Below are 24,246 nucleotides of genomic sequence, written 5' to 3' on the forward strand. Positions count from 1 at the left end.
CCGAAGCTCTGCAGGCTTGTAGTGCACACAGCTACACACACAACACCCCCCCCCTGGCTTTATCGGCGTGCACCCGCATGGGGCGCCCCTCCCACGCCCGCAGCAGCGACTCAGGCTCCCGGGACACAAACTTTGCGTCGGGACATCCCCCCCCCCTGCCAGAACCGGAAGGAAACAGGTGGACCCCCCAAAAGCAGCGCCCCCACCACAGGGGAACCATGACCCCGACGTGATTCGAACACGCAGCCTTCTGATCTGGAGTCAGACGCGCTACCGTTGCGCCACGAGGTCTGCGAAACACTCGCTCGAGCCCGCGCCAAGAGGCTGCGTCAACTGCCTCGCCTTGCGCCTGCGCACTGCGCTCCTATTGCTCCACAGGGAGACAGCAACATCCCTCCCTCCCCCCCTCGCCTTTGGGGGCTTTCAAACCGCCCGCCGCTGGCAGCCAATCACAGCCCGGCTTTGCCCCTTGTGGGCGGTACCAACTCGGCCTATAGGTATCACAAAGTGAGGGGCTATACCACTCACCGTGTCGAAGGAGGGGGGGGTGCAGCTTTGCAGCATTTGCAGCCCTCCCGGGGTGCAGCTGCCTTGGCTGCGCTGAGCTGTGCCAGTCTCAGCTGTGTGCCCCCAGGGTGCTCTTCTCCAGCCTTAGCTCTCAGCACAATGATTTGTTTTTACTCCATGCAAGATTTCCAGCTGCAGGGCGCTGTCTTTATGAGCAGTGCATGAGTGAGGCTGCTTGGGCACCCCACCGAAATCACAAGACCCCCCCATTGACAGCACATTTGAGGCCAGGTCTTAGCCATCATGTTCCTGGAGGGGGCATTAAAGCAGCAATGTCCGTCTCCCCCAGCCCCCTGGGGCAAAATCCTCCCTCTTGCACCGTTTGGCCAACGTGCCAATCTGCCGCAGCAATTAGGGAGCCCAGCTGCAGACGGCGAGGCCTGTCCACCCCCTGGTCATCAGGGATCCGGACTGTGGGCACACCTACGCACGTTCATTCATGTGCCCTAATTACGGGGATTAAGTTTCATACCTCTAATAACTGAACGTGCAGTAACGAGCCTTGCACAGCAGCACCAGTGCACGCTTTTTTAGCGATGTACACGCTATTAGCACGGTTAGTCACCGCTACGCTACTGCGCTGTGTGGTTGGGCTAATGCGCAGTAAGCGTCTCGTGGATGCTCAGCACCCTGCCTCCTCCTCCTCACGTGGGGGATAGTATGCTTGCACGCTCAGGCTCCTGCTCTGCAAGTGTTGCTTTGCACCCCTGATCGGGTTGCAACGAGCGGCCCCGGGACACACGTCGGTGCTTGCGGGATTCGACTTGAAGTGTCACGGCAAGGAGTTGATGCATCAAGCTGGACAGTTTTTACAACCGATGCAACTCAGGGATTAGTCCAGGCTAGGGATGCTCAGCTGTGTCGTGGGCCGTGGGGCTCCCCTGCTCCCGAATCTCTGCACCCACGGGGAGCCCCCAATCCCAGCCCGTGGAGGTGGCACGGACCCCAGGGTGCAATCCCAGCGTGGGAAGCTGGGAGGAGGTGGTGCTGGGCCCCAGGACCCGATCCCAGCAGGAGGGGAGCAAGCCCAGTTGCACGGGGGTAGGAGTGGGTAGGGCCGGCCCCGCACCACTCATCCGTCCCACAGGGACAAAAGGTTGAGCGGACACCTTGAGATCAGCGTCGGACTCGGCCCCTTTGCCTGTTCATCTGCTTTCCCCTTTATAATGCCCGTCTCTCTCTCCTTGCTACAGCTGAATGGTGCCATTTGCCCACAGCCCTTGTTCCCGTGGTCTCCGCTCAACATTTCTGCACGAACGTGCTCTCCTTGCCCCTCCAGTCCTATCTGTGAAGCCCAGTCTAACTCCGAGCCTGCCGTCTGGCGCAGGTGTCGCTGGCTGGGCCGTCTGGATGCTGCGGGGCGCGGGGTGGGCCCTGCCATTGCAGCGCCTGGTTGAAAGCGGGGGTACAAAGGACCGGGATGGCGAAAATCCCGAATCCTGCCCAAAACAAAGTGGTGGGAGACCCTGTAGGTGGCGCTTTCTCACCCTGTCTCGGCTCCTCGCCAGCCCGGGAAGAGCCAGGTGCGGAGGAAAGGGCGACAGGGAAAACAGCAGAACACGCCATTCGCATATTTGCATCAAAACTGTCAAAATAGTTCTTTTTCGGCGGGGCGCAGCTTGCTGCCAGTTTAAACAACGCAGCATGCTGCGTTGCTCCTGAAGCAGTGGCATCCGTGGAAATGAAAGCGTGCAAGCCCCTATGTCCAGGATGGGTCGGAGTCGATTCCCCAAATGCAGCCCTGCAGCTCTGGGATGTCGGGGACAAAAAGGACCTATTGCAATGTGGGCACGGGGACTTCCCAAGCCGTGTCCAAGCATCCTGCCTCCCTTCCATAAGCGGAGCGAGCTCTCCGTGTGCCGAGAAGGTAGAAATCTTCCCCCGATTATAACATTTCCATGGCATGGGTGTCAAATTCCTGCAATTCCACGCATCTCAGATGGCCCCTATCAACCACGCTATCCCCGCACCTCCTAGCCCTAATGCATTTATTCACATAACACTCCTCCGGGGTTCAAAAACCTGAAGTGGCTTGGCGCTCGTGGAAGAAATATGGGTTGGAGACTGGAACTGACCCCAGGTTTCCCCACCCGCGACCACTTCACTTCAAGCATCCTTTGGACTGGGCAAATGTGGCCTTACAGCTAACCTAACCTACTCCCTAGCTCTGTAGCAACCTATTCTTTCCCTCTCATTTCAGATGTCTGTTATGAAGCACATCTCATTCCCTCCACTGTTGCTTCCTGTATTAACTGTCTCTTCCTGTACGTGTCTGCAGAATATGTGACCTTTCCAGCTTCCAAGCCTGGTTTTCCCTGCCAGTCCTTCCACTGACTTCAGTAAGATTGGATCGGGTGGTTGGTGCTCTGGGCAGTAGATCCATCACTAACGAATCCCCTCTGGCTGACCCCTGGACCATTTCACAGCATTCACTAGGTTCCCAATACAATTAATTTGGCTATTAAAGAGCCACCCCCAGTGAGTAATGTTTGCCAGATGCTTGCAGGCAAGGGCAGTCCTTCTTGAGACAAGTGCTAGCTGGCATGATCCTTGTTTGTGTTGGTGCTCGTCCTGTTCCTATATTTTTATCCCTTCTTATATTTTTTTAAGCAGCTACCGAAATGCTAGCTGGGAACATGAGAACATAGGGCTGTGTACTGCTCAGTCAACCCCACAGGAGGCCCACTTAGCAAAACATTACATGTTTACCCTTCTTAGGATTAGTTTTCCAGCGTCGAGAGGACAGACCCTCTGTTAGCCTTTGTGGGGGTTATGTGTATCAATGCAAAATGGATGGAAGAAAAAAAAGGCAGCCAGGCTGCAACGCCCCACTCAGAAAAGGCCTGATCCAAAGCCTCCTGGAATTCAGTGGATCGGTGGTGACAATTTACACCCGCTTTGCAAGGATTGCACGGTCAAAGTGCCCTTCACAGTTGTGCACAGTGCGAGAGGGGCTGTGGGGCAATATCCTCATTGCTGCTTTAGAATAGCTTGCCATTCATTTGAGCGACACCCTACTTTGTTTGCATGTGATGGGATATAGTAAGGAGCGATTGATGGATCAGTCTTTACTGAAACTACCTTTGCCATATTTGATCCCCCTTGTTAAATGATCCCCTTTCCACCTTGCTTCCTGCAGCCTCTTTCCCACCGATGTGCCACTGCCCCTCTGTGCCCCTCTCACGCCCGTGTGCTCGCAGTAACCCCTCGGCTCAGTGAGAAGACCACCGATAGCTCACTTCGTCGATCACAGCAATAGATAAAGCAGCAGAAAATGTAATTCACCCACTGCAAAAGGATATAATAAAATCTGTTTATTATAGCAATTAGCATACCTGCTTTCCTAAGCATGCTTTTACAGTTAGAACAAGAAAAGTGCTTACTCTGGGTGCATAGATTCAAGAGATGTACAAATGAACTGAAACAAAGCCAGTTAGCTGCTTCCAAAAGAGGGACCAGGCAGTAAAGAATATTAATCAGCAGGAGACAGATCAATAGGCAAGTATTTCAGTGCAAGATACAATCATGATATGCATCTATAATTTATAATACAATCTTGTAAACTAGATATGTTACAGCAAAAGTCGTCGGGTTCGGTGTATTTACAGCCCTGGTGCACCTGTGCCGGGTTACAAGAAAATGACCTCGGACACCATCGCTTGTGAAAGTTTTACTGCTCGGCTGCAAAGCCGTCTCCTCAGCTCAGCTCAGCTCACCAGGCCTCAACAGGTCCTCAACTGGTATAACTCAATGATGCCCCCATGGACCCAGTGCTACACCAGGCCCTCAGTACTTCCTGATGGGTGCAGAGAGTGTCTCAGCTCCTACTGAAGACAGTAGGAGAAAGGAGGGGATCTGCCTCTCACAGAAGGCATCCAACCTTTTACAGAAGCAAGCAGCCCATAACGAATGGCCTGCATGGCACTGATGCCCTACCAGTGTTTTCTTGTTCAGTTTGAAGGGTTAGAAATCTGTATAACTGTTTTTTCAAAAGATGTATATAGTCTTTTTAAACAAGTCATACTAAGGATGTGGGGGAAAATATTCCCAAGGCCTCAGTCCTGCAGCGTGATGAGCATGGGTGCCAGCGTGTCCCATTGCAACCCATCTGTCCACAGCTGCAGGACGGGGCCATGGACACGTTACCAGTTTTTAAAACCCCCTCAAAGAAAAAGACTCGTTATCGCAGCTTCAGTTACTTCCACATTTATGTTGAACTCAGCTGCAGAATGACGAAGCTGTTGCTCATTATAATGCAATCTGGTAATCGTACCAAGTTGTTTCTCTGTCCTGCTTAAAAAGCCTTTGGCTGCAAATAGTATTGATATTCCAGGAAACACAGTCATTGTTGTGGGGATTTTTCTGAATATCATTATGTTCTCACTGGTGTTGATCTAACTTCAAAACACCAGCAAAAGAGAAAAATGGGGGTGGATTTAAGGGAATCAGCTTGGGAAAGGAGAAAGCTCACCACGTACCAAAATACCTGATCTCTAGAGATCTATAAAATCCAGACTCTAAAGCAGCTGTTCTAAAAATTCTTATAAATGTTCGTCTTAGGTAGGAAATATAACAGCGAGTGAATTGTCTGCTCCGCATGTCTCTATATCCTCTTATTCATGAGTTTTGCATTTATTTTCTGAAATGTACAGTACTTTACAAGTAGTATGCATGGCTTTTTACAGACACTCATTACCATGCAATAATATACAAGGCTAACCTGGTCTTCTGTCTCTCTCCAAAGTAGAGAAAAGTCATTTATTGGCATCATGAACACAGACTAAAAATAGCTGGTTTCTATGGCTACTGGGGCTGGGAGACTCCTGAGGAACGTGTCTGGCTAGGTCCCTTTATGATGGAATCCAGACAGCGAAAGGGAAGAAACGGAAAAAAAAGGACAATAGAGGGAGGGTTCATACCTTGGTCCTCGTTAGGATACACCTAACTTCGCATTACACTGATGTTGCAAGGGCAGGCTCAGACCTTTCAATGAATGGACAGTCATCCATTTCAGTGCACTCTATCGAGTTACGCTGTGGCGGACGGGGCTCTGTATCTTTTAGATCCTGATCCAGCAAAGCCCCTTCAACCTGAAGGGAGAGGGTCTCCCCGTTTTGCACCTTCTTTGCTTCCTGCAGTTCGTTTCCATGTCTTTGCACTGGAGCTAGGGCTGAGATGCACGCACCCCCTTCCCGGGGACACGTGTGGGGGTGCTGGGGCCCACGGTCCGGTTCAGGCTCATTGGTGACACACATTTTTGCAAACACTTGGACATACAGACAGACTCTCTGGATTTCAGTCGGCACAAATGAGGGTAGTTCGTAACCCTGTCTATGCATCTCAACATATTAGAAAGATCCACACGATGACTGGCTGATTATCAGCGGTTTAAATCCATGAGATGTATAACCCCTATGGTCACCTTGTTTTACAAAGCGACTGTGCAAATTATATACAGATACATTCAATACATATACATTGTATTTAACCATCCTTCCAAAAAAAAAAAAAAAGATATAAAAATGGTCCTGATCCCCCAGGCCTTACTTAGGGGGAAATCTCTATTCAGCTCAAGAGCAAAGTCTGCAAATGTGGGTCAGAAGGGTATTTTGCTGATGTGCAAAAGAGGCCAAAATCCTGTAGAATGGCCAGCAATTTTGGGTGCCCAACTGGGCACTCTTATGGGGTTTTGTTCTCAATAAGTGCTGAATACCCACCCACTGGAAATAGGGACCTGTAAAGTAGGATTGTTGCCCAAACAGAAATCATCGGTCACTTTTGAACATGTTGACCAAATATTTCTAGGATCCCATGTTGATTACAGATCAATGAGATGGAAGGGGTGAGTCGGACTGTGCTTTGCAAAATCTCCTATTTCTTCACCCCTATCTCCAGTTCTTCCTGCACAGCATCATAAAGACCCAGATAATGGAGGCACCAGCCAGACTGGGGGAAAGAAAGGACATTTAAAAATAATCCTATTATCATAACACCTTAGAAAGCCTAGAAGTGCAAAAAAAAGAACAAGGAACCTGTCCTTTGGTGGTCTTTAAAGAGCATCATTCTTTCTCTGGATACACACTGGAATGCAGAAATCACCCTGGTTATAAAAAGCACGCTGATATTTTTCCAATCCACCTAAATGCCAAAAGCCTGTGCTCACAGAGTGTTTGGGTGGAAGACTTAAACCCTGTTATACAATTAAAGAGAAAAAAAACCGATTCCAGCTTGATATATTATAGAGATGTGCCTATGTGCATCTGATAAGATTAGGTTATGTGCCTGCTCTTTTCTGCACATCTTCAGTAAAACCTTCAGGAATACGTTACAAGACAAGAGTTCAATCTGCAGCTTTTTTTTCTTGGCTTCCCTCCTACAATTTGTGCATGTTCTGTACCCTTCCAGCTCGCTGCACAAACATTTTCTTCATCTTAAATCAGTGCAGGGAAAGTTCCCTTGGCAAGACCACCTCTGTCGAGAGCTTGTCTGCCGATGAAAAACATCTTGGGATAAACCCCGACCAGCCCCAAACCCTCTCTCTCACTCTCCACACACACACACACACACACACACACACACACACACACTTTTTGGTCCCCTACCCACTTATTATCATGCAAATAAACATCTGTAGTCTCCTTGGCTCCAAAGTCAGCCAATATTTACAACAGGATTACACTGCCTGCCTTGGAAGTTAGCCGGAGGCAATGCTCTGGTTATTTTGATCATTAAAGCCATTTCCCCCTACCTGCACCACTGGCATCACTCCAGCCTGGAGCAATTAGGATCAGGCAATCTTAGTTTCTTTGTCATTTCAACCAAGCACATCCTTAGCTCCAATAAACCGGTGTCATTAGAACAACAGCAGTTTGCACCAGCTAAGCATCCAGCCCTTGGGCTTGAAGGGGCTCTGCCAACTGCTCAGGTAAAATTTGGTGGTGGGGGGCGAAGGGGTAGAAAGCCTTCACGAGCACATCACTCTGGAAAGTTCATAGGTCCTGAACAGGCTCATCTGGAAAAGCTGTTTCCAGGCAAGAGCTTTAGACAATCAGTAGGGAGCGCAGTCGTGGAGTTTCACACATCACTGCTTGCTACCTCGCCGAGATGAGCAGATTTGTCTGGTTTTGAATATATTCCTCCATTCTCATTTAGAGGAACTTGGATGGTTTCCTTCACTGTAATAGGATTAAGGGTGGATTATTTCTGGTGGGAACAAATGCATCTTTCAGGCGCATAATATTCATTTTCTTGAAGAACAATGATGGCAGTGAGCATCGCACTCCTCTCGGAAGCTGTGCTGGGAAGTTACACTGCAGGTAAGGGGCAATTTAGAGAGAAAGTCCAGTGTAGCTAGGACGCCTATTGAAGCAACTGTGCAATAAAGACAAAGAAATCAGATACACTCCTAAAGCTACATAAGAACCTCACCAAGCCAACTGATGGTCAAGATGCCTCCATTTCTTACTGCCTCTGTCCCTAAATACCGGGGTGGTTTTGAATAGGTTGTTTACGTGCTCCGTGCCTCAGTTTCCTCTCTGTGGAACAACAATAATGATGCTTCCCTTTCTTTGTAAAGCAACCCATCACATAGCTGGGCTTGCTTAAGATGAGTTTTCAGCTCACCCAAGACAGAGGTATATATATACCTTTTTTTTCATGTCTATAGAGGAACAGCTCTCTATAAATTTCTTATCATCATTATTCATTCTTCATAAGACTCGTCCTTCTGGAGCACCACTGAAATGCAGCCAGCTCTGGGGTAGGAAGGGGGGGAAGCCCATAATCAAGCAGGAGGCAGCTCAAGTTTGGAGGCAGAGGGAATTCTGGACAAGGAAAAAAACCCGTTCTGCTAAAAAATGCCAGGGGTCGGGCAGCTGTGTGGGAGAGAGGGAGCGAGCATTTGTACTTTGACAAGAGCTGTCAGCTTTCCAGACTTCACAGTTTTGGAAGCATACGGTGCCCTATTAAAATGCCGCCACTGGAAAAAAAAATCTAACTTCTTGCCCACTGCAAATTTGTCAAGTGGAAGATAGTTGGCAGCACCCACTTTCAGCCCGGACGGTTAGCAAAGAGCAAACTGCCTGGCAAATCAGACTGTTGACAAGTTTGCTACAGAAAAGCGCCAGGCTGCAGTCTGCTGGGAAATGATGTGGAGATGAAGGAACCTTCAGCCATAAATCTGGAGGTCAAGTCATTACGACGGGAGAATCAAAAAGCACCACGAGCCATTTATGAGCACAACAGAGGTCAACGCGGGAGCAAATCATTTTGCTCAGAGCCTCCATGGATAACATATTAGCACTTCAAGATCTAGCTCTCCCCATATGGGGAATGTTCCCTTTAAAAATAACTGCAGCTTGAACTTGGACCCATTCAGACTGCACTTGGATAATTTATTGCATTTTCAGATCATGCACACTCGCACACACACAAAGATAAAGATATATGGCAGGGTGGAAAGTGCCTGCCTGGTACTATACGTTTTACACACTACATACATCAGTATCTAGCTAGGAGTTGCTCACTGGAGAAAGGACTATCCGTTTCATAATTTTACCAGATTATCCTGATAAATTCCCCCTCCATATTCCAGTGAAAAATGTACATTCCAGCAGCCAAGGCCTACCCACCAGGGGCTGATGAACCACGGCAAAGCTGGCGAGGTCTCGACCGCCTAGGCATCGGAGTCGGACGGTCCAGCAAACTACTGAAGAAGTAGGGCTATGCTGTTGGTTCAAGCACCTGTGACTGTGGCACGGAGCAGACTATGCAACACCTGCTGCTTGAAGGCACATGTACAATAAACGAGCACAAGCATGTGCAGCAAAATGGTCAAATGTGGTGGAGAGACTTGAGCAGAAGAAGAAAAAGATTGCAGTCAAGACTTTGGGCCAACCGTGACAGACAGGAAACCCCCAGTTTGTGCACGAGCTCCATGTCAAGGAGATCAATTGAGTAGCATGGTACTCACCCCCTAGCTAAGCTGGATACAGTCCATAACGCCCCTTGCCTGCCTCCGGCGTGCAGCGATGTTGGAACTTCAACCGCAAAGCCGTCTCAGCTCCGTAATCAGAGGCTCGCGGCAGCCAGGTTACACACTCGGGTGTTTACCTAGTGCGTCATTAAGTAAAATTAAAAACACTCTGCCCTGCGAAGGAATCATTCATGTGCTGAGTTTCCAGGGCCCCCTGAGTAAGAATGGAAAAGGAGCGTGATCACCTCCAAAACCTCTGCCTCCGACGTCAGCTCCAAGGAATCCAAAAGGTCTCCAGGAATCTGAGGTCAGTTGACCTTCATCGGGAATAAACTGCTAGGAGGACTACAGCGGCGATGAAGCCAGGCTGTGCCCACACACACACAGAATCACTCAAATGCACTCCTCCTGCTCTGCTGGTAAAAGGCTGGTATAATCTCTGGGGTCCACGGGGCAACTACTGCTCACGGCGCTGTACAATCATGCGGTGATGAGCCCTGCTAACCTGGAGCAAAATGCATGGTGATGAGTCTGAACCTGGGAGCCAAACACTTGCTCCTGCCTGGAGACTCCCCACCGTGCAAGCTGTATGTTGGCTTGGATTACAATTACTGGGCTCCCAGCAGCGCCTGGGAGCCCACAGGCATGCCCCAATCTGGAATATGGGCTGCAGGTTTTCATTAAAAATCATGTTTTATTGCTAGTAGCAGCTACCGTGCATCAGCCAAAGATCACTTAGGACAACGGCTTCCGCAGGCGTTCAGTCTCTGTGCTCATCTTTTGCATCGTTTTCCTTGCTGCCTTATTGGGGCTATAATAAGCATTGTTAAAACCACCTAGGTGATTCAGGTATCCAAGCCAAGAGGATTTGGGTCTCTCTCTCCCAGGCAGCTTTGAAAGTTTCAGGCTCAGTCTTTACTGATGAATTGTACCCCACGACTGGAACGAGATGGAAAGCAAGCTGCTGGTTTTGGTGCTAGGCTCCTACAGATGTAGCAAAATGATCACCATCGCAAGCTGGCTCAGACATGCCAAGCATCATTAAGGGGGGGGGGAAAATCTATGAACGAAGCATCTGTGGAGCTACCCTGTTACTTTTGGTGATAGACCTGCTTGAGGCTTTATAGTCATAAACAAAACAGCACCTTGTTTGCACCTCTTCCTCAGGCTCAAGCAGGGAAAAAGTGCTTTTGGCCATGTGAACTTTCCAGTCTGATCGACTGAGCAAGGTTAGGTGCTGTTTGACCCCTCGCTATGGCCTGATCCCAGCTGTTTTCTATCGCTAGATGTTCTTGGAGCTACACCTTTGAAGTCAGTCAATTGTAGAGCAACCCTGACTCCTGGCACCCAGCTAAGACGATGTAAAACCCAGCAACTCACCCGGTTTCACACATCCCCAGAGATCTCCTGCATCTCTTTTATTCATTCTTGCTGGGCTGAAATTTCACACAAAACCCGTCAGATAAGAAAATAAAATAATTACCAGGTCTGTTGTGGTTGCCAGCCAAGCTATCACTTCCTCCTGAAAAGGGAGCTTGTCACCAGCATATACAGCTCCATTTGGCAAGTGCAAATCTGGCCTTGTAGCCAGGGCTAAAGTGCTGGAAAGGTCACGGGGCTTAATCAGCTGGGGAAGGATCTGTTTTCGAGTTTGCACATCTTAAATTTCTGGAGGCCAGCTCCTCAGTTGGGGTCAGCGTGCGCTTCCGCTACGGTTAACAAATCTACCCAATTCATACCCAATTCAAGGAGCTGGGTCCTGACTTTTCACCTATCTCCATCTCCTGGGAGGGAACGGTGAAGCCTTTCTGCCAGAGACCCTAGGCCAGGTGCTTTTGTTGCTGGCCTCTCGGATAACAGCAGAGACACCTGTGGTATTAGTCTGGCTTCAAGTCAGTGTTGAGTGAAAGCAAAATTTGGCCCCTGGCTCTTCACACTCATAGACAGGCCTGTTGCTCCTTATCAGATAAAACAGTGTTTCAGGCAGAGTCGCAGCATTCACCTGCCAAGGCATTTCCCCTGCCTGAGAGCCCTGCTCTCCCCACAGCTTCCACCGCAGCCTGCCTTGCTGACCGTCTGTCTCTCTCTCTCCGTGACATGCTCAGCTCAGGACCTGCCATCGGTGCTCAAAAGCAGCAGCAGCCACCGCTGTCACTCCAGATGATTTGTGACCCTCCTCGCTGGGGAATGCTCCCTGAGCCATTAATGAGGGGAGGCCAGACCTCCAGCAGCTGCACGGGCCATACATTTTGCTGACGGCAGCCAAGGAGTTAAGGATGCTGAATTAAATAGTGCTGAGCCTGAGTGACAAAATTTGCATCTAGATTTTTAGGGCCAGAAGGGGGTTGGAGTAGAGGGGGTGGGAACAAGCCCACCTCCAGCATTACCACCTGACAGCCTTTCTGCGGGAGGTCCAAAGGCCCAATTTAGAGCTCACTGGAATCAAAGGGAATGATCCCATTGACCTCAAGGGCCTTGACTCAAGGAGGAGGGAGTAGTCCTGCTTTCTGGGATCACCTAGCACAGATGCTGGGGCTCCTTTAGGTGGGGCAGGGAAGGGAGTCTGTCTGCAACGCTTCCTGAAAGGCACGACACCCAGGGAGTTTCCATATGGCTTCAAGAGTAAGTAGGAAGGATGTCCAGACAGACAGGCAGGGGAAAAGGGCAATCTTTGACACAGCAGCACTGTTGAGCTAATGGCTATCCCTGGAGAGGATATCCCATGCCAGGAACAAAGCTACTTGCTTTGGACCAGACCGCCCCCCACACAAATCACGGCAGAGCACGGGCTCTCTACCTGGGGGCTCCGATCCTCGGGGAGGCGGGGAACCAGCCTCAGGAGGGCACGGCCGTCCTTGCCTTTTCCATGTCACTAAACAGGAAGAGGGCCCCATCCAGATCCCGGCCAGGTTGGAAGAAGGCTCCAGGCTGGGAAAGGGGTCATCGTATGGAAAAACCCGAAAGCCGCTGCTTTGGAGAACACACGCACGTGCTAGAGACGCGCGTGAGCTCCCGAGCTCAGAGCCGGGTCCGGTTCCAAACTCCCCTCCCTACGGCATTCAGGGATTTGGCCCATTACAGAAAGAGGGCCAAGGGCAAATCCAGCACAACCACTAGCATACACCCAGGAGGGGCGCGAGTCCCACACCGGGCTTGCTCCAAAGATTTCATCGGAGAAACTCCAGATTGGCACAGTTGGAGGGAGCAGAATCAGAGCCCGGTGCCCTTGCACCTCCGGACGGCTTCTCAGTGCGGGTGGCTGGAGCGTGCGATGTCCCAGAGACGCTGGGGCCGGCTGCTCATGGGCACAGACATTTGCTTGAGGGTTACTAAAATAAAAGGGGGGGGGAAAGGCAGCTTGTTTGTATTGATAGCAGAGAGGCGATTTAAAACCAGGAGCCCAATCCTGCTCTACAGTTACACTGGGGAGCCAAGGGCAAGATTTGGTCCTTGATTTTAAACTCTCCTTCAGGAAGTGTCCACGAGGACTTACTAGAGTGGGATGAGGGCAGCGCGCTCGTTAGCCCAGCACAGGGGCGGCCGTTCCCCCTTCCCGGCGCAGCCGCGGGCTCTCAGGCAGCGTGGGACCGGCACGCCGCCCAGGATAATGCCTGCTTGCATCTCTTCTGTAAGGTCATGTCTGAGCTTCGGCATTTTCCTCACCAGGCAAGTCTCTAGGGACAAAGATGGAAGAGAAAGAAAATGAGAGAAGCTGCAAGATAAGCGTGTTAGAGCAGATTAAGCAGCTCTCCCTGCATCTCCCCAGCCTGCACCTGACAGTCCCGAGAAAGCCCATCGCTCACACCCCAGGCTCACCTCCTCCTGCTGGGACATCTTCCTGAGCTTATCCATCAGGCCCGGCACGGGGGCTGCGCAGGACAAGCTAGCCCCTGGGGGAGTATGGAGCCAGACTCCCTCTCCCCTTGCCCACCCCAGCTGTGGCTGCAGCGTCTCAGGAGAGCCGTGTGCTGTGGTTAGAGGATTGCGGCTGGACTCGGGTCATCTTTCCCTTTACTGCAGGAACCAGACCTCAGCTTCTCCCAGGGAGCGGCCTTCCCCTTGCTTGTGCCAGTGGGAGTGTTTCACAGGGGGAAGAGGAGGAAACCACATCTGCTCAGCTGCAAAAGGTGTCATGTATGGGCAAGCGACCAGCCCGCCTGAGCTTTCCAGGACTGTCCTGCTTTTCAGGGCTGTGTCCCAATACCGCCAAGGACTCCCTGGGAGTGAAGCATTGACTCTGCATTGGAGAAATCAATCCTGGGCTGGCCCCAGGGACTGTCCGGTAGCATCTGCTGAGAGGACACAGCACGACGTTGCCTGGAGCCGCATTCATGCTGCACCGTACCTGGACTAATTCACTCTGCCTGCAGCCTGGCTAGAGACCAACAAGTGCTGTGGACTATTTTCAGGTCCAGGAGTCTGTGGAGCATGCAGGACTTTAGGAGGGCACTTTAAACCCAGGCCCTTAATGCTAAAAGCATGAGCTGCTACCACATAGCCTACAGGACTGAGGGCCAACCAATTACAGGCATTTAGGCACCTACTTTCTATTGACTTCACCAGGTCTTAGGCACCCAAACACCTTCGAAACAAAACTCCAGATCTGCACCCCCATTAACTAGAAGCAGGTGTCAATTCAGGAGCCTCTTATGTGGCCCACACACTTGAGGGGACAATGACGGGCTGTCCTAGGGTAGATCATGACTGCTGCTAGCTTTGAGTGCTGACAGCCTGGCCCTTAGGAGATCAACAGGATGGTCCTCTGGTGCATGGTTTTCTTCCCACTTGCAGCTCTGTCACCAATGTAGCAGGGGAGAGAGGGGCACGGATGTGTTGGGGACCCATCTGGGTGGGAGCTCGTGCCTACAGAGATCAGACAAGAGCAAGCAGAAGCCACTTTTCCTCCAGGGTAGGGACCTAATCAAAGACCACAAGCATCCTACCAAGTGAAAGCTGGAGCTGGGCTCCCGTGGTGTGACACAGGGACGAGCATGGTACACGCAGGGCGAGGCTTCCCTTCCGCTCACACGGACGTCTCCTGCTCTGCGCTGGGCTCTTCTTTTTTCCTCTTCATCTTGCAGAAGCCGTGAAGTCCGCAAAAGCAAGCGAAGGTGAACTGGGGCATCACCAAAGGCAGGCTACACCCAGAGACATCCACAGGAGGCCTAGACAGGGACGGGGCAAGGAAAGACAAAGGGAAGGCTTGTGAAATCAGAGCAATCCCTAGCAATCGCTCCGAGTGCAAGTGGAAGAAACGGGCGATCACTACTTCCGTGTGCAGAACGCATCCCAGCCACCTGATTCATACGACGCCCCCAGCGGCGTCCTCCAGCCCTCCCCACCGTCAGAGGCCCCCGACCACCTGCTCCAAAGCTCCCTTTCCAGTAACAAGGACGAGGGGATTGAGCCAAACACAACCCCTTGCAAAGAAGCCTATGAATTGCTGTTCCAGCAGGGACAGAAACGTAGACAGCTTGCACAGTCTGCTGGGCTAATGTGCATTGTAGTGACCCCAAGCTTAGGCTCATTTAGGATGATCTAACCAAGCTTACCAATATATACACAACAACAGCAGTTGCGCACAAGGAGAAGCAGCTGATAGCACAGCTCAGTGTCTCTGGGTCCGTTTGCAATGCATAAAATAATGCCCCAAAGCACACCCCGCATTATGGACTTGCAGCTCCAGCAGCTGCAAAATGTAATTATGCAAATTAAAGCCTGTTTTTAAAGTTACAGCAACAACAGCAGCAACAAAAACCCAAAGTGTCAACTAACGCCCAGCCTACCTTCAATGGCCTTGTATTTTGGTTCTTAGCACTTGTACATTTTGCAAATGGCTGACTGAAAGGGTGGCTGCGATAATAAATGTTATAAAGCGGGAATCTGGAACACATGGTTTGAATGGCTAAACGTCCTAAAGGAAGCTTCAGCAGACACCTCGCACCCTGCCCCATGAGGAAGGAGGGTGATCCAGCATATAAAACACAGGGGCAAGAACCTGGCCTTTGAGGTGTCTTCCCAATTCTGCCACTAAATTGCTTTGTGAACCTGCATGAGTCACTTAGACCCTCTGTGCCTCAGCTTGCCCATCTGTAAAATGGGGATAAAGCTATTCATCCAAGCTGTTGGACTGAGCAGTGGAAAATGCAATATCAGTGCCAGCACCAGAGAGTCAAGTACCAACCATGATTAGCAGCGACTCATCCTCCCTGATGCTAGAGAGCTGCTAATCAACACAGGCCTGGTCCAGACACCCTGTGCCACTGTTGAAGTTCAGCCCTGGACCTGTCTCTAATATCCAGGGGAGACTTCGGAAGAAAAGCAGGGAAGTCACTTTTCACTCCATTGAAAGATGCTGAACCAACGGGACGAATTCCTGCCCTTACGTCCCTATCCCCCAAGGCACATTAGCATGCACCTACTAACTGCTCTTTTCTCGCGTGCCTAAGCACTTCACTGGGTTAGGGCCATGCTGAATACAGAGTCAGGACATGGACTGAGAGCAGGATATGGCCCATAGGAGATTCGGCAGGGGAAAGGGTAAATATATTTCTTCCAACAAAGCCCATTGGCTTATCTGACAGCCGTGGCCGGGCCCCATGGCTGCAAAACAGCCCACACTGGCAATTACCTCTGCGGGATGAAACAGAGACACGGCAACTCAAATCCCATTCAGAGTGGTTGCTTTTCAATGGCTCAGCTGGCGCTTGGGGGCACTGTGAAGCCCCTCGAGGCCAGAACGAACGCGTGACCTCCGGACTTCAAACGCCGCCAACGGGTATTCATGAAACCCCTTCGCCTCCCGGCACAGTCAGTCGTACGGGGCGATGAAAACTGCATCCCTCCCATCCGGTAACCTGGGAACTGGGTTGCAATTACCTACTGGGGCTGGCTTTATCCTCTCCGCTCTGGGCTGACCTTGTCTTTTCAGAGAGGGCCCGGCTCGCTAATATAAAGCAGATGGCAACAGAGGGATGTGGCCCATTTAATACACTCCTGCCTTCGCCCCCTCCCTCCCCTATCATTTAACAGCCTTCTGTGCACCTGTCTAGCAGGCTCCCAAATTAAACGCGGCTACCTCTGGAGCTCACGAACCACGACAACACATGCCTTAATGAATCTTCTGTGCTCAGTCGCGGCAGGTCTGCGCATCCCTCTTTCTGATGCTGCTTTTTATCATATGCCTGCGAAAAGGTTTTCTGAGGTAACAGCTGATGGAGACCAAAGTGACGCCAGGCAGGATGCTGCCCGAGTGCTAGACGTGCAGCCAGCTCCCTGGCTGGCTCCCCCTCTCTGTGCAAGCCCCGTGCTGGCTTGCGGGGGCAGAGAGGAGCGCTTTGCAGGATGGGTCTGCTACTCAGGGAAGAGAGAGCTGGGGATAGTGTCCCGAGCCCTGCATTTGCAGCGGGACAATGGGCCTGATGCAGACAACAACGTACATCCCTTTAGGCTGACGGCACTCCACCAACATCAGATGCTGCTGAGTTACACTGGTGGAAGGGAGAAGGGAATCATACCCAGGGAACTCGGCTCTTCTCCCATTACAGACAATGGAACAAATTCTGCCTCCAGGTCCTGACCCAGCTGCCATGGAAGTGAACGGAGGGATGCCCGTTGGACCCTGCGGGGTCACCTGCACCCTCTCAGGTGCTGCTAGGAGGTATACATCTGGCTCCTTGGGAATCAGAATAGGTTCAGCGTTTGCATCAAACAATACTTCTGCAAAGGTAGAAAATTTCTGCTCAGCCTCTGCACTGAAATATCTCCACTCAGCGCTGGAGATGGACCTTAGCGTCAGCCCTGGTCCTGGCTCACATTTTAGGGGGTTTGAATCTCTGCTTCTAGGTTCTGTGAGCTCGGCACCAGCTCAAAGTCCTTCCCCAGGCTGGCTATCCTGGGGAAGGTTACATTTTTTAAACTATTTAAAAGCATTTCAACAACACAGCATTCATACAGGAGAAAGAGAGCTGGGTGTCTTTTGAGGACATTTAAAAGTCAATACTGTTCCACCGATTTTCATCAGCTAAGGATCTTTTCCCCAGAGAATCGGGGAAAATGAAATCCAGCCCATAATACCTGGCAGAAGCAGGTCCTGGAAATGGGACTGTCTCAGAGGTACACCTTTTTTGGCAGCAAATTGTGGGCATGTGTCAAAGGCAACCTTCCCTAGCACCACCATCTCTAGGGGAATTTCAAGGGACACTGCCTGCCTAGGTAGAAATCTGAAGTCTCTGTGAAATGAACCTGCTGCCTAATTATTGCGCAGTTTTCCTGCACTGCAGCTGAGCTAGAGCAATGGCAATGAGCAGTATTCACCACCTGGGGAAGCGGGGGAAAATTCACTGACAATCAAGGAGATGGAGCCAGCCCAGCAGAGAAGACTATGAGCTCGTGTGCTTCAGAGCCCGGTTCTGACCTCTGGCTTCATGAACGCCGCTGAAGTCAATTAGATTTGGGGTCTGATCCAAAGGCTGCTGAAGTGAATAGGAGTCTTTTCATTGACTTTGATGGTCTCTGGATCCAGCCCGATATGAAAATACAAGTCAGTTGGACCAGATACCAACACTGTTATCCAGATGGGAAATGGCCTGCCCGAAAAGCAACCAACCCTACCACCAATGGGGCCGCACGTCGAGCACAATGTTGCTCCATCCATAGGGGCAGCGGCATCAGACCCTGACCCAGAGTGAGCCAGGACCACAGGCCCATTGGAAAGACCTGTAACAATTGGCTCAGCTCCCCACTATGGCTGCTGTTTTCCAGTTTGGACCACAAAGCCCGATGGCTCTGTCTGCCCTTCAATCATCATCTGTTCCAGCTTTTTTCCATGCACGGTACTGCTGTTCCTGTTGTTGTGCTTGTTTGCTTGTATTGCTGCAGGAGCATCTTGCGCTAGGCACTGTACAAACATAGGACGCTTACATTTGGGCTGCCCCCACTCAGGTGCTGCTAGGAGGTATACATCTGGCTCCTTGGGAATCAGAATAGGTTCAGCGTTTGCAAATGGTTATGGATCAGTGAAAAACCTGATTTTGTTCTATTTTTGTATGAGAGTTATGGACCTTTCTTTCCTGACTAGAGAGCCAAATGAACCCCTGGTGTCAATCTTTAAGAAACTCTGGTCACACCAGGGATAAATTCAGGCCTTACATTTTGTAAAACCTGGTCAGCTGCACTTAGCACACAAGCTACTTATTATTACCAACACTGCCAGGGGCCCGGCTGTACCGAGTGCCGCTGCATAGCAAGACGGTTGCTGGTTGACACAGACAAAAGGTGAAAAGAAAAGCAGAAGGACTGAGGGGTTTCCTCAGTCACGCCAGGGCTCGAGGCAGAGCCGAGAACCAAATCTGGGGCTTCTCTAGCTCCCTACAGCGTCCTGCGCACAAGCCTGAAAACGTGGCTAGGACTGCAGTCTGGAAGAAAATCAGCAGGGGTGTGCAGCCGAAACATCTTTAAAAAGCTGGGTCTCTGTACTCACAAAGTGGATCTTGCCTGAAACAAGCCGCCTGGGCAAAATCAGTGCCTGTTGTTCCACCGGCGTTTCCATTTGCAAAGTACCGCTATGCACGATGGGCCAGAGGCTCAGAAAAGGCCATGGCAAACCTGACTAAAGCACTGGCGTTCTCTGCTCCAGGCAAAGGGCCACCTCGATGAAGATAAAGACCCATTTTAATCAGGTTGTCCCTGGAGATAGCAAACATTTAGCATATGGTCTCGAACACAGCCACAGACGTTCCTGAGGAACGGACTTCTCCCTGCCTAGCAATCTGCTGGTATTTGCCAACAGTGCTCTGCAGCTCAGCTCCACGGGCCACTGCCAAGAGCAGCAGAAGCTTGATCCATCGACACGGATGAACTTTGCACCAGGGTGCAGGAAGCCAGGAAGACAACGGGCCAAGTCCTCAGATGCCGTAACCTGGCTGAGCTCCACTGAGGTTGGCAGCTGCGATTCTGGCCCTCAAAAGCATTGGAGGAACCTGGTAACGACCAAAAAGGCAGCACTAAATCCCAGAGACTGTGTGACTGGGCTTTGCCCACGGTCCAACTAATCCATGAGGGGAAAACCTTCCTGGCTTCAGGACCTCATCCTGTTTCTGTTCTCAGTGCACCTTGCAAGCCATTTAAGGCAAGACTCTTCTCCTCTCGGGAGAGTTTTCTTATTAAACAGAGAACAATAATTCCTCGCCAGACCTCACAAGGGGCTCTGCAAACATTTGCAAAGCACGTTGAACCCTCCCTGGAGAGGGGCTACGGGATGTGCAGGCTGTCGTTATCAGGGGGCTGCATGTCTGTTGGAGACTGAAATGGATGGTACCATTTCCCTGCTTCCCATCTAAAAGCAGGATCACTCAGGTTCGGGGCTAACCGCCACCCCACCACTTAACACATGCACCCCAGCACCACTGGAGTACCTTCATCCTGCACTCCTGGGTACCCCCAGGGCAGACTCACTTAGCTAGAGGCACAGAAGCAGCATCAGAGCCTGGGAGGTCTGACTGATAGGACCCCAACTTCCATTATGGAGCTATTGATGTATTTAGGGAAGCTTGTAGCATGGAGGCTTTTTAAACTGACCCTCTGCCTCCAATTCAGAAAGCAGACAATGATGAACGAGCCTGGAAGAATAGAGGCAGCACAGCTGAGCCTGACGCTCCTGTTCTTCTTGAAAAGAGAGAAAAAGGATCTTGAAGGAACAAGGAATAATTAAAAAATAAATGAACTGCTTTGGGTAGCGATGACAGAAGCCTTGCTTGATTTGCAAGAGCTGGACATGCTTCACAGACCCACGCTGCCCTTTCTATTCAAGGGAGAAGATCCTTTGGATAAAACCCCGTGCAGCAGAGAAAATGCAGAGAGCATTAAAAATGTAAAGCCAGAGAATTCTCTTTAGTCAATCGTATAACCCGGGGCCGTGTTTGTCACTGTCACCGTGATGAATTGGGAGCTGTCTGAAATCAGCATGCTCACTTTAATAATGTCACTTTCTCTGAGCCCTAATAAATGTCTTTCTGAACCAGCTGGACAGAACCTATTCCTTAGCCCAGCAATTACCGATTTCACTGGGTTTCGCTTTTCAGCCACGGCTATTCTTACCAGCCAAGTCCAGCTGATGAAATGGGAAATCTTTATTCCAGCTCAGACCTTCCACAGTCTCCTTTTCAGTCCCTTGCAGCTTTGTGGCAAAAGGCAATTGAGAATCGCAGCTCCCAGGCTTTATTTCCAGCTCTGCCACTGACTCACTGTGTGGTCCTGCCAGAATCATTGCTCTAAGGGATTATCCCCAGCACTGGGGGTTTCTGCACCAGGAGAGGTATACCACAGCAGACAGGATGCACCAGTGCAAGCCCCCTTTTACACTGTGTAGGGATTTGTACCAAAGCAGTAGCCAGGGTAGCTATGCTGGCACCAAAACCTGCCCTGTAGAGAAATTCTCAGTCCCTTGCAAGCGCACCCCAGAGGCACTGTACGGCTTAAGAAAAAAGGCTAAATTGGTCTGAGATCCTGGCTGGAGGGCTGATTCTGATGACTTGTTACACCTGCTTTACACCCACGTAAGTGATAACACCAGAGGCAGGATACTAGCAAACGGGGCCCACCAGCGTTGCACTGGTGGGGCTAGGGGCTTGTTCACACAGAGAGTTATACCGGTACAAGCTAAGGTGGTGCTGAAACCAGTGCAGGTATATCAGGAATTCCCCTGTTGTCCTTATTCCTGTATAAAAAGACCTTTTTCAGTATGGCTGATGTACCAAAGCTGGAGTTGCTTTGGAATGGGTTCAAACTCAACTGAGAAAGGCCACCCTTATTGCAGAATACGTGCATTTATATCAAGTGCTATTGCTGTATAATTAAAGGTATAACTGGTAAAACCTTCCTGTGTAGACAAGCTCTGAGATAAGAACCGACCTAAGGATTTTTATCTTCAGTGTGTGATCCTCCACCTTATATTGTCCTCTGCTCCTGAGCAAAAATAGGGGTGATGTGCCCTCAGATGAAGGTGGTAGCAATGGAGGATTGGGCCCCTACTGCCTATTCTTCACTAGAAGTCACGGGACTAAATGCAGCACAGCCCACGGGAGTCTTCATGATCATTGTGTCATCATGTACAGTTACTTTTGAAATGGCAAATGTCAAACAGAGTTGGTTTTGAGCTTCACATGAGGAAGAATCAGGTGAGCCCGTTTTCCACGCGGCTCAAGGCAGAATGGCACTGACAGAAAAGGTTTGTCGTCGTGTGTCACCAGCCTTTTAGCAGACCTGGAAAAAGATTGGCGGAGAAGGCTTCATTGTTGCCAATTTTTTTATGCCACTCCAATTTTGCTTTTCTGAGAAATGTAATCAACTTAAGCTTTTCATTCTCTCATTGGAAAAGTGTCAAGTTTTGCATTTTGCACTCTGAATTTCAGAGCTACATCTTGGCTCCCAGCATGTCAATTCTTCCTGGGAAATGGGTTCATTTGCAATGGAAATTGTTTCTTTCTTTTTTGTGAAACATTTGTGAGATGAGGCCAACATTCTGGAGAACTGGCTTGCTGCTGGAAGGGGCCAAAACACCGGGGACATGAGAAAAGGACCTGGAGAGAATCAAGTAGCGTGTAAGGAAATGCAAAAAAAACCTCATCTCAAATGTTAAGTCTTTTCCCTGTCTTTATGTAGATTCTCTCTGTTTTTTAGAGCAAAGCTTTTCAAAGAAGGACCTGTGATTTTGAGAACCCGGCTTCAGACAACCTAGACAGAGCCCTTGCAGTGTCTCAAGATGGGCACCCAAAAAGTTGGCTCCCTAAGTAACTGTGCGCCCTGCACACAACGCCCAGGCATAGAGGCCAGTTAAAAGTTTTCTTGCTTTTTGTACATATAGATGCGCGGACCTGTGGATGCTAGAAAACACAGACCTGGATTCAAATTGGTCTGGGCTGAAGTCTACTCTGGTAACACATCCAGTCACCTGGGATTTCAGATGTTCCTATAGTATAATGCACACCATGGCCTTAATGAAAATCACAGGGATGGACATATAGCTGCCAGTGCAAAACCCTGCCACTCATTAAAGGGGCATCTATCATTGTCAGCTATTAGCACTATAGGGCCATAGCACACAGTTGAGCTATAATTATCTTAACCAAGAGAGGGCAGTGGCACATGTGCACTAGTGCATGCACATAGGTGCACGTGCACACGCACACACACCACTTCTCAACACTCAGTATACCCATTGCTGTATTGCTGACTAATTTTACCATAGGAGCCAACTCCGTATCTGAAATGATTAGTTTTTTCACGTGCCCTGGATGGCTCTCTAGTGAGAACCAACCACAGGTGAAATGCAATTAAGAGCAGCCTCCATAATTAACACCTGTATATTAAAAATCCCTCAAATTAAAAAAAAAAAAAAATCAAACCTAAGAGCCTGGACTAGAACTAAATCACAAAGAAGCCCTTTCCCTTTAAGAGGAGATAATGAACAAGAGAGCTATTTCTTGGCCCTGTATGTTTGCAGAGAATCGCTAATTAAAACATTGCTTCTGTAAAGTATGCTGATCCCATTGATTCTTCCCCCCACACAGTTAATTTGCTGCTAGGAAGACAAAGTCACAAGGGTCCTCATTATAAAAATTTCACTGGCTGCAGCTAATGGTTGTAATTAATAGGTGCAATAAATTTCAAATGGCCAGCCAGTGTGTTCATTAGTTTCAGGCTGACTCAGCACCGCTGGGGTAGCCTGTTACTTAATAACCCGTTTTCAAGCAGAAGGGGAAGAAAGGCATACCGTGGTATAACCAATAGATTCACATCTTGCCATAGAAATCAGAGCCGAGCAAATCGTTTTGTTGCCCCTTTCTGTCCCGTTTACGAATGGTCCGAGCAAAACTCAAGAGGCGTGAAGTCACTTAGCAAGGCAAATGGTACCACGCTTTCACAAGAGCTCAGCGCCCACTCCACTAGTCAAACAAGTGGCTGGATGTTGCGGTGAGACAGAAATGCCGAGGGCTGAGCGCGGAGAACATCCAGCCCCGAATTTCTCTGCAACCCCATGCCCCAAAGGAGATAAAACGCTTCCCTTCTCCCACCCAGTCTATCTTGCCTATTCAGATGGTAAGCTCTTTGGGTCAGGGATTGCCTTACACTGGTTATGTACAGGGTCTACCATAAGAAGACCCTGGTCCTAGCTGTGGCCTTAGGGACCACTGTGATCAGCGGTTCTCAACCGTTTTAGACTCAGGGCACCCCTCAGGAGACTCGAAGCCCCTCTCAAAAAATGCCAGCTCTTGTCAACTACAGAAAAATATCAGCAACTCTTCTGTTAACAAACTCAGAAAGACTGCAATGGGGCAGCATGTTTTTAACACTCTGGATTCCTATTTGAAATGTTTTATGAATCATATTTGCGCACCTCACAGAGCTAACCTTGCATGGCACCCCATGACCCCCTTGAAAGGATCTCAAGACCCTAAGGGTGCTGCAATACCCTGGCTGAAAAATTACTGTACTAAATAAATGCATAATAATAATAGCAATACTATGAACCCAGGCTTGCAGACAGGTGGCATCAGTATCTGCCTGGACCATCACAACTGAGACCTGGACAACTAGGTAACTTGGCCCTCGTGGTACTTATGCCAACAAATGAGAATGAGGCCGGAGGGAAGTTAAAACTAGGCTCTCCCTAGACTTCTGCCCATTCACGTGGAAGCAGCAAACTG

The 24,246-nt window shown here is 50.0% G+C and overlaps 1 protein-coding gene and 1 non-coding gene across 5 annotated transcripts in view; both read right to left on the reverse strand.

The window, feature by feature from the left end:
• Positions 1-219: 219 nt before the first annotated feature.
• Positions 220-291, reverse strand: TRNAW-CCA (transfer RNA tryptophan (anticodon CCA)). Its single transcript has one exon. It is a non-coding gene; the product is annotated as a tRNA-Trp (tRNA).
• A 3,575-nt stretch (positions 292-3,866) lies between these two features.
• BLACAT1 (BLACAT1 overlapping LEMD1 locus) overlaps positions 3,867-24,246 on the reverse strand; it is a 67,290-nt gene continuing 46,910 nt past the window's right edge. For all 4 annotated transcript variants that reach the window (XM_059717476.1, XM_059717477.1, XM_059717478.1 and 1 more), the window contains 2 exons: positions 14,485-14,706; positions 3,867-13,215 (listed from right to left, as the gene is read on the reverse strand). In XM_059717476.1, the coding sequence (XP_059573459.1) occupies positions 14,565-14,706 (142 nt within the window). In that variant the 3' untranslated portion in view covers positions 3,867-13,215; positions 14,485-14,564. The remainder of the gene's footprint in view (positions 13,216-14,484; positions 14,707-24,246) is intronic.

This window comes from Alligator mississippiensis, chromosome 14, assembly GCF_030867095.1.
Source record: "Alligator mississippiensis isolate rAllMis1 chromosome 14, rAllMis1, whole genome shotgun sequence".
Classification (NCBI taxonomy): domain Eukaryota; kingdom Metazoa; phylum Chordata; order Crocodylia; family Alligatoridae; genus Alligator; species Alligator mississippiensis.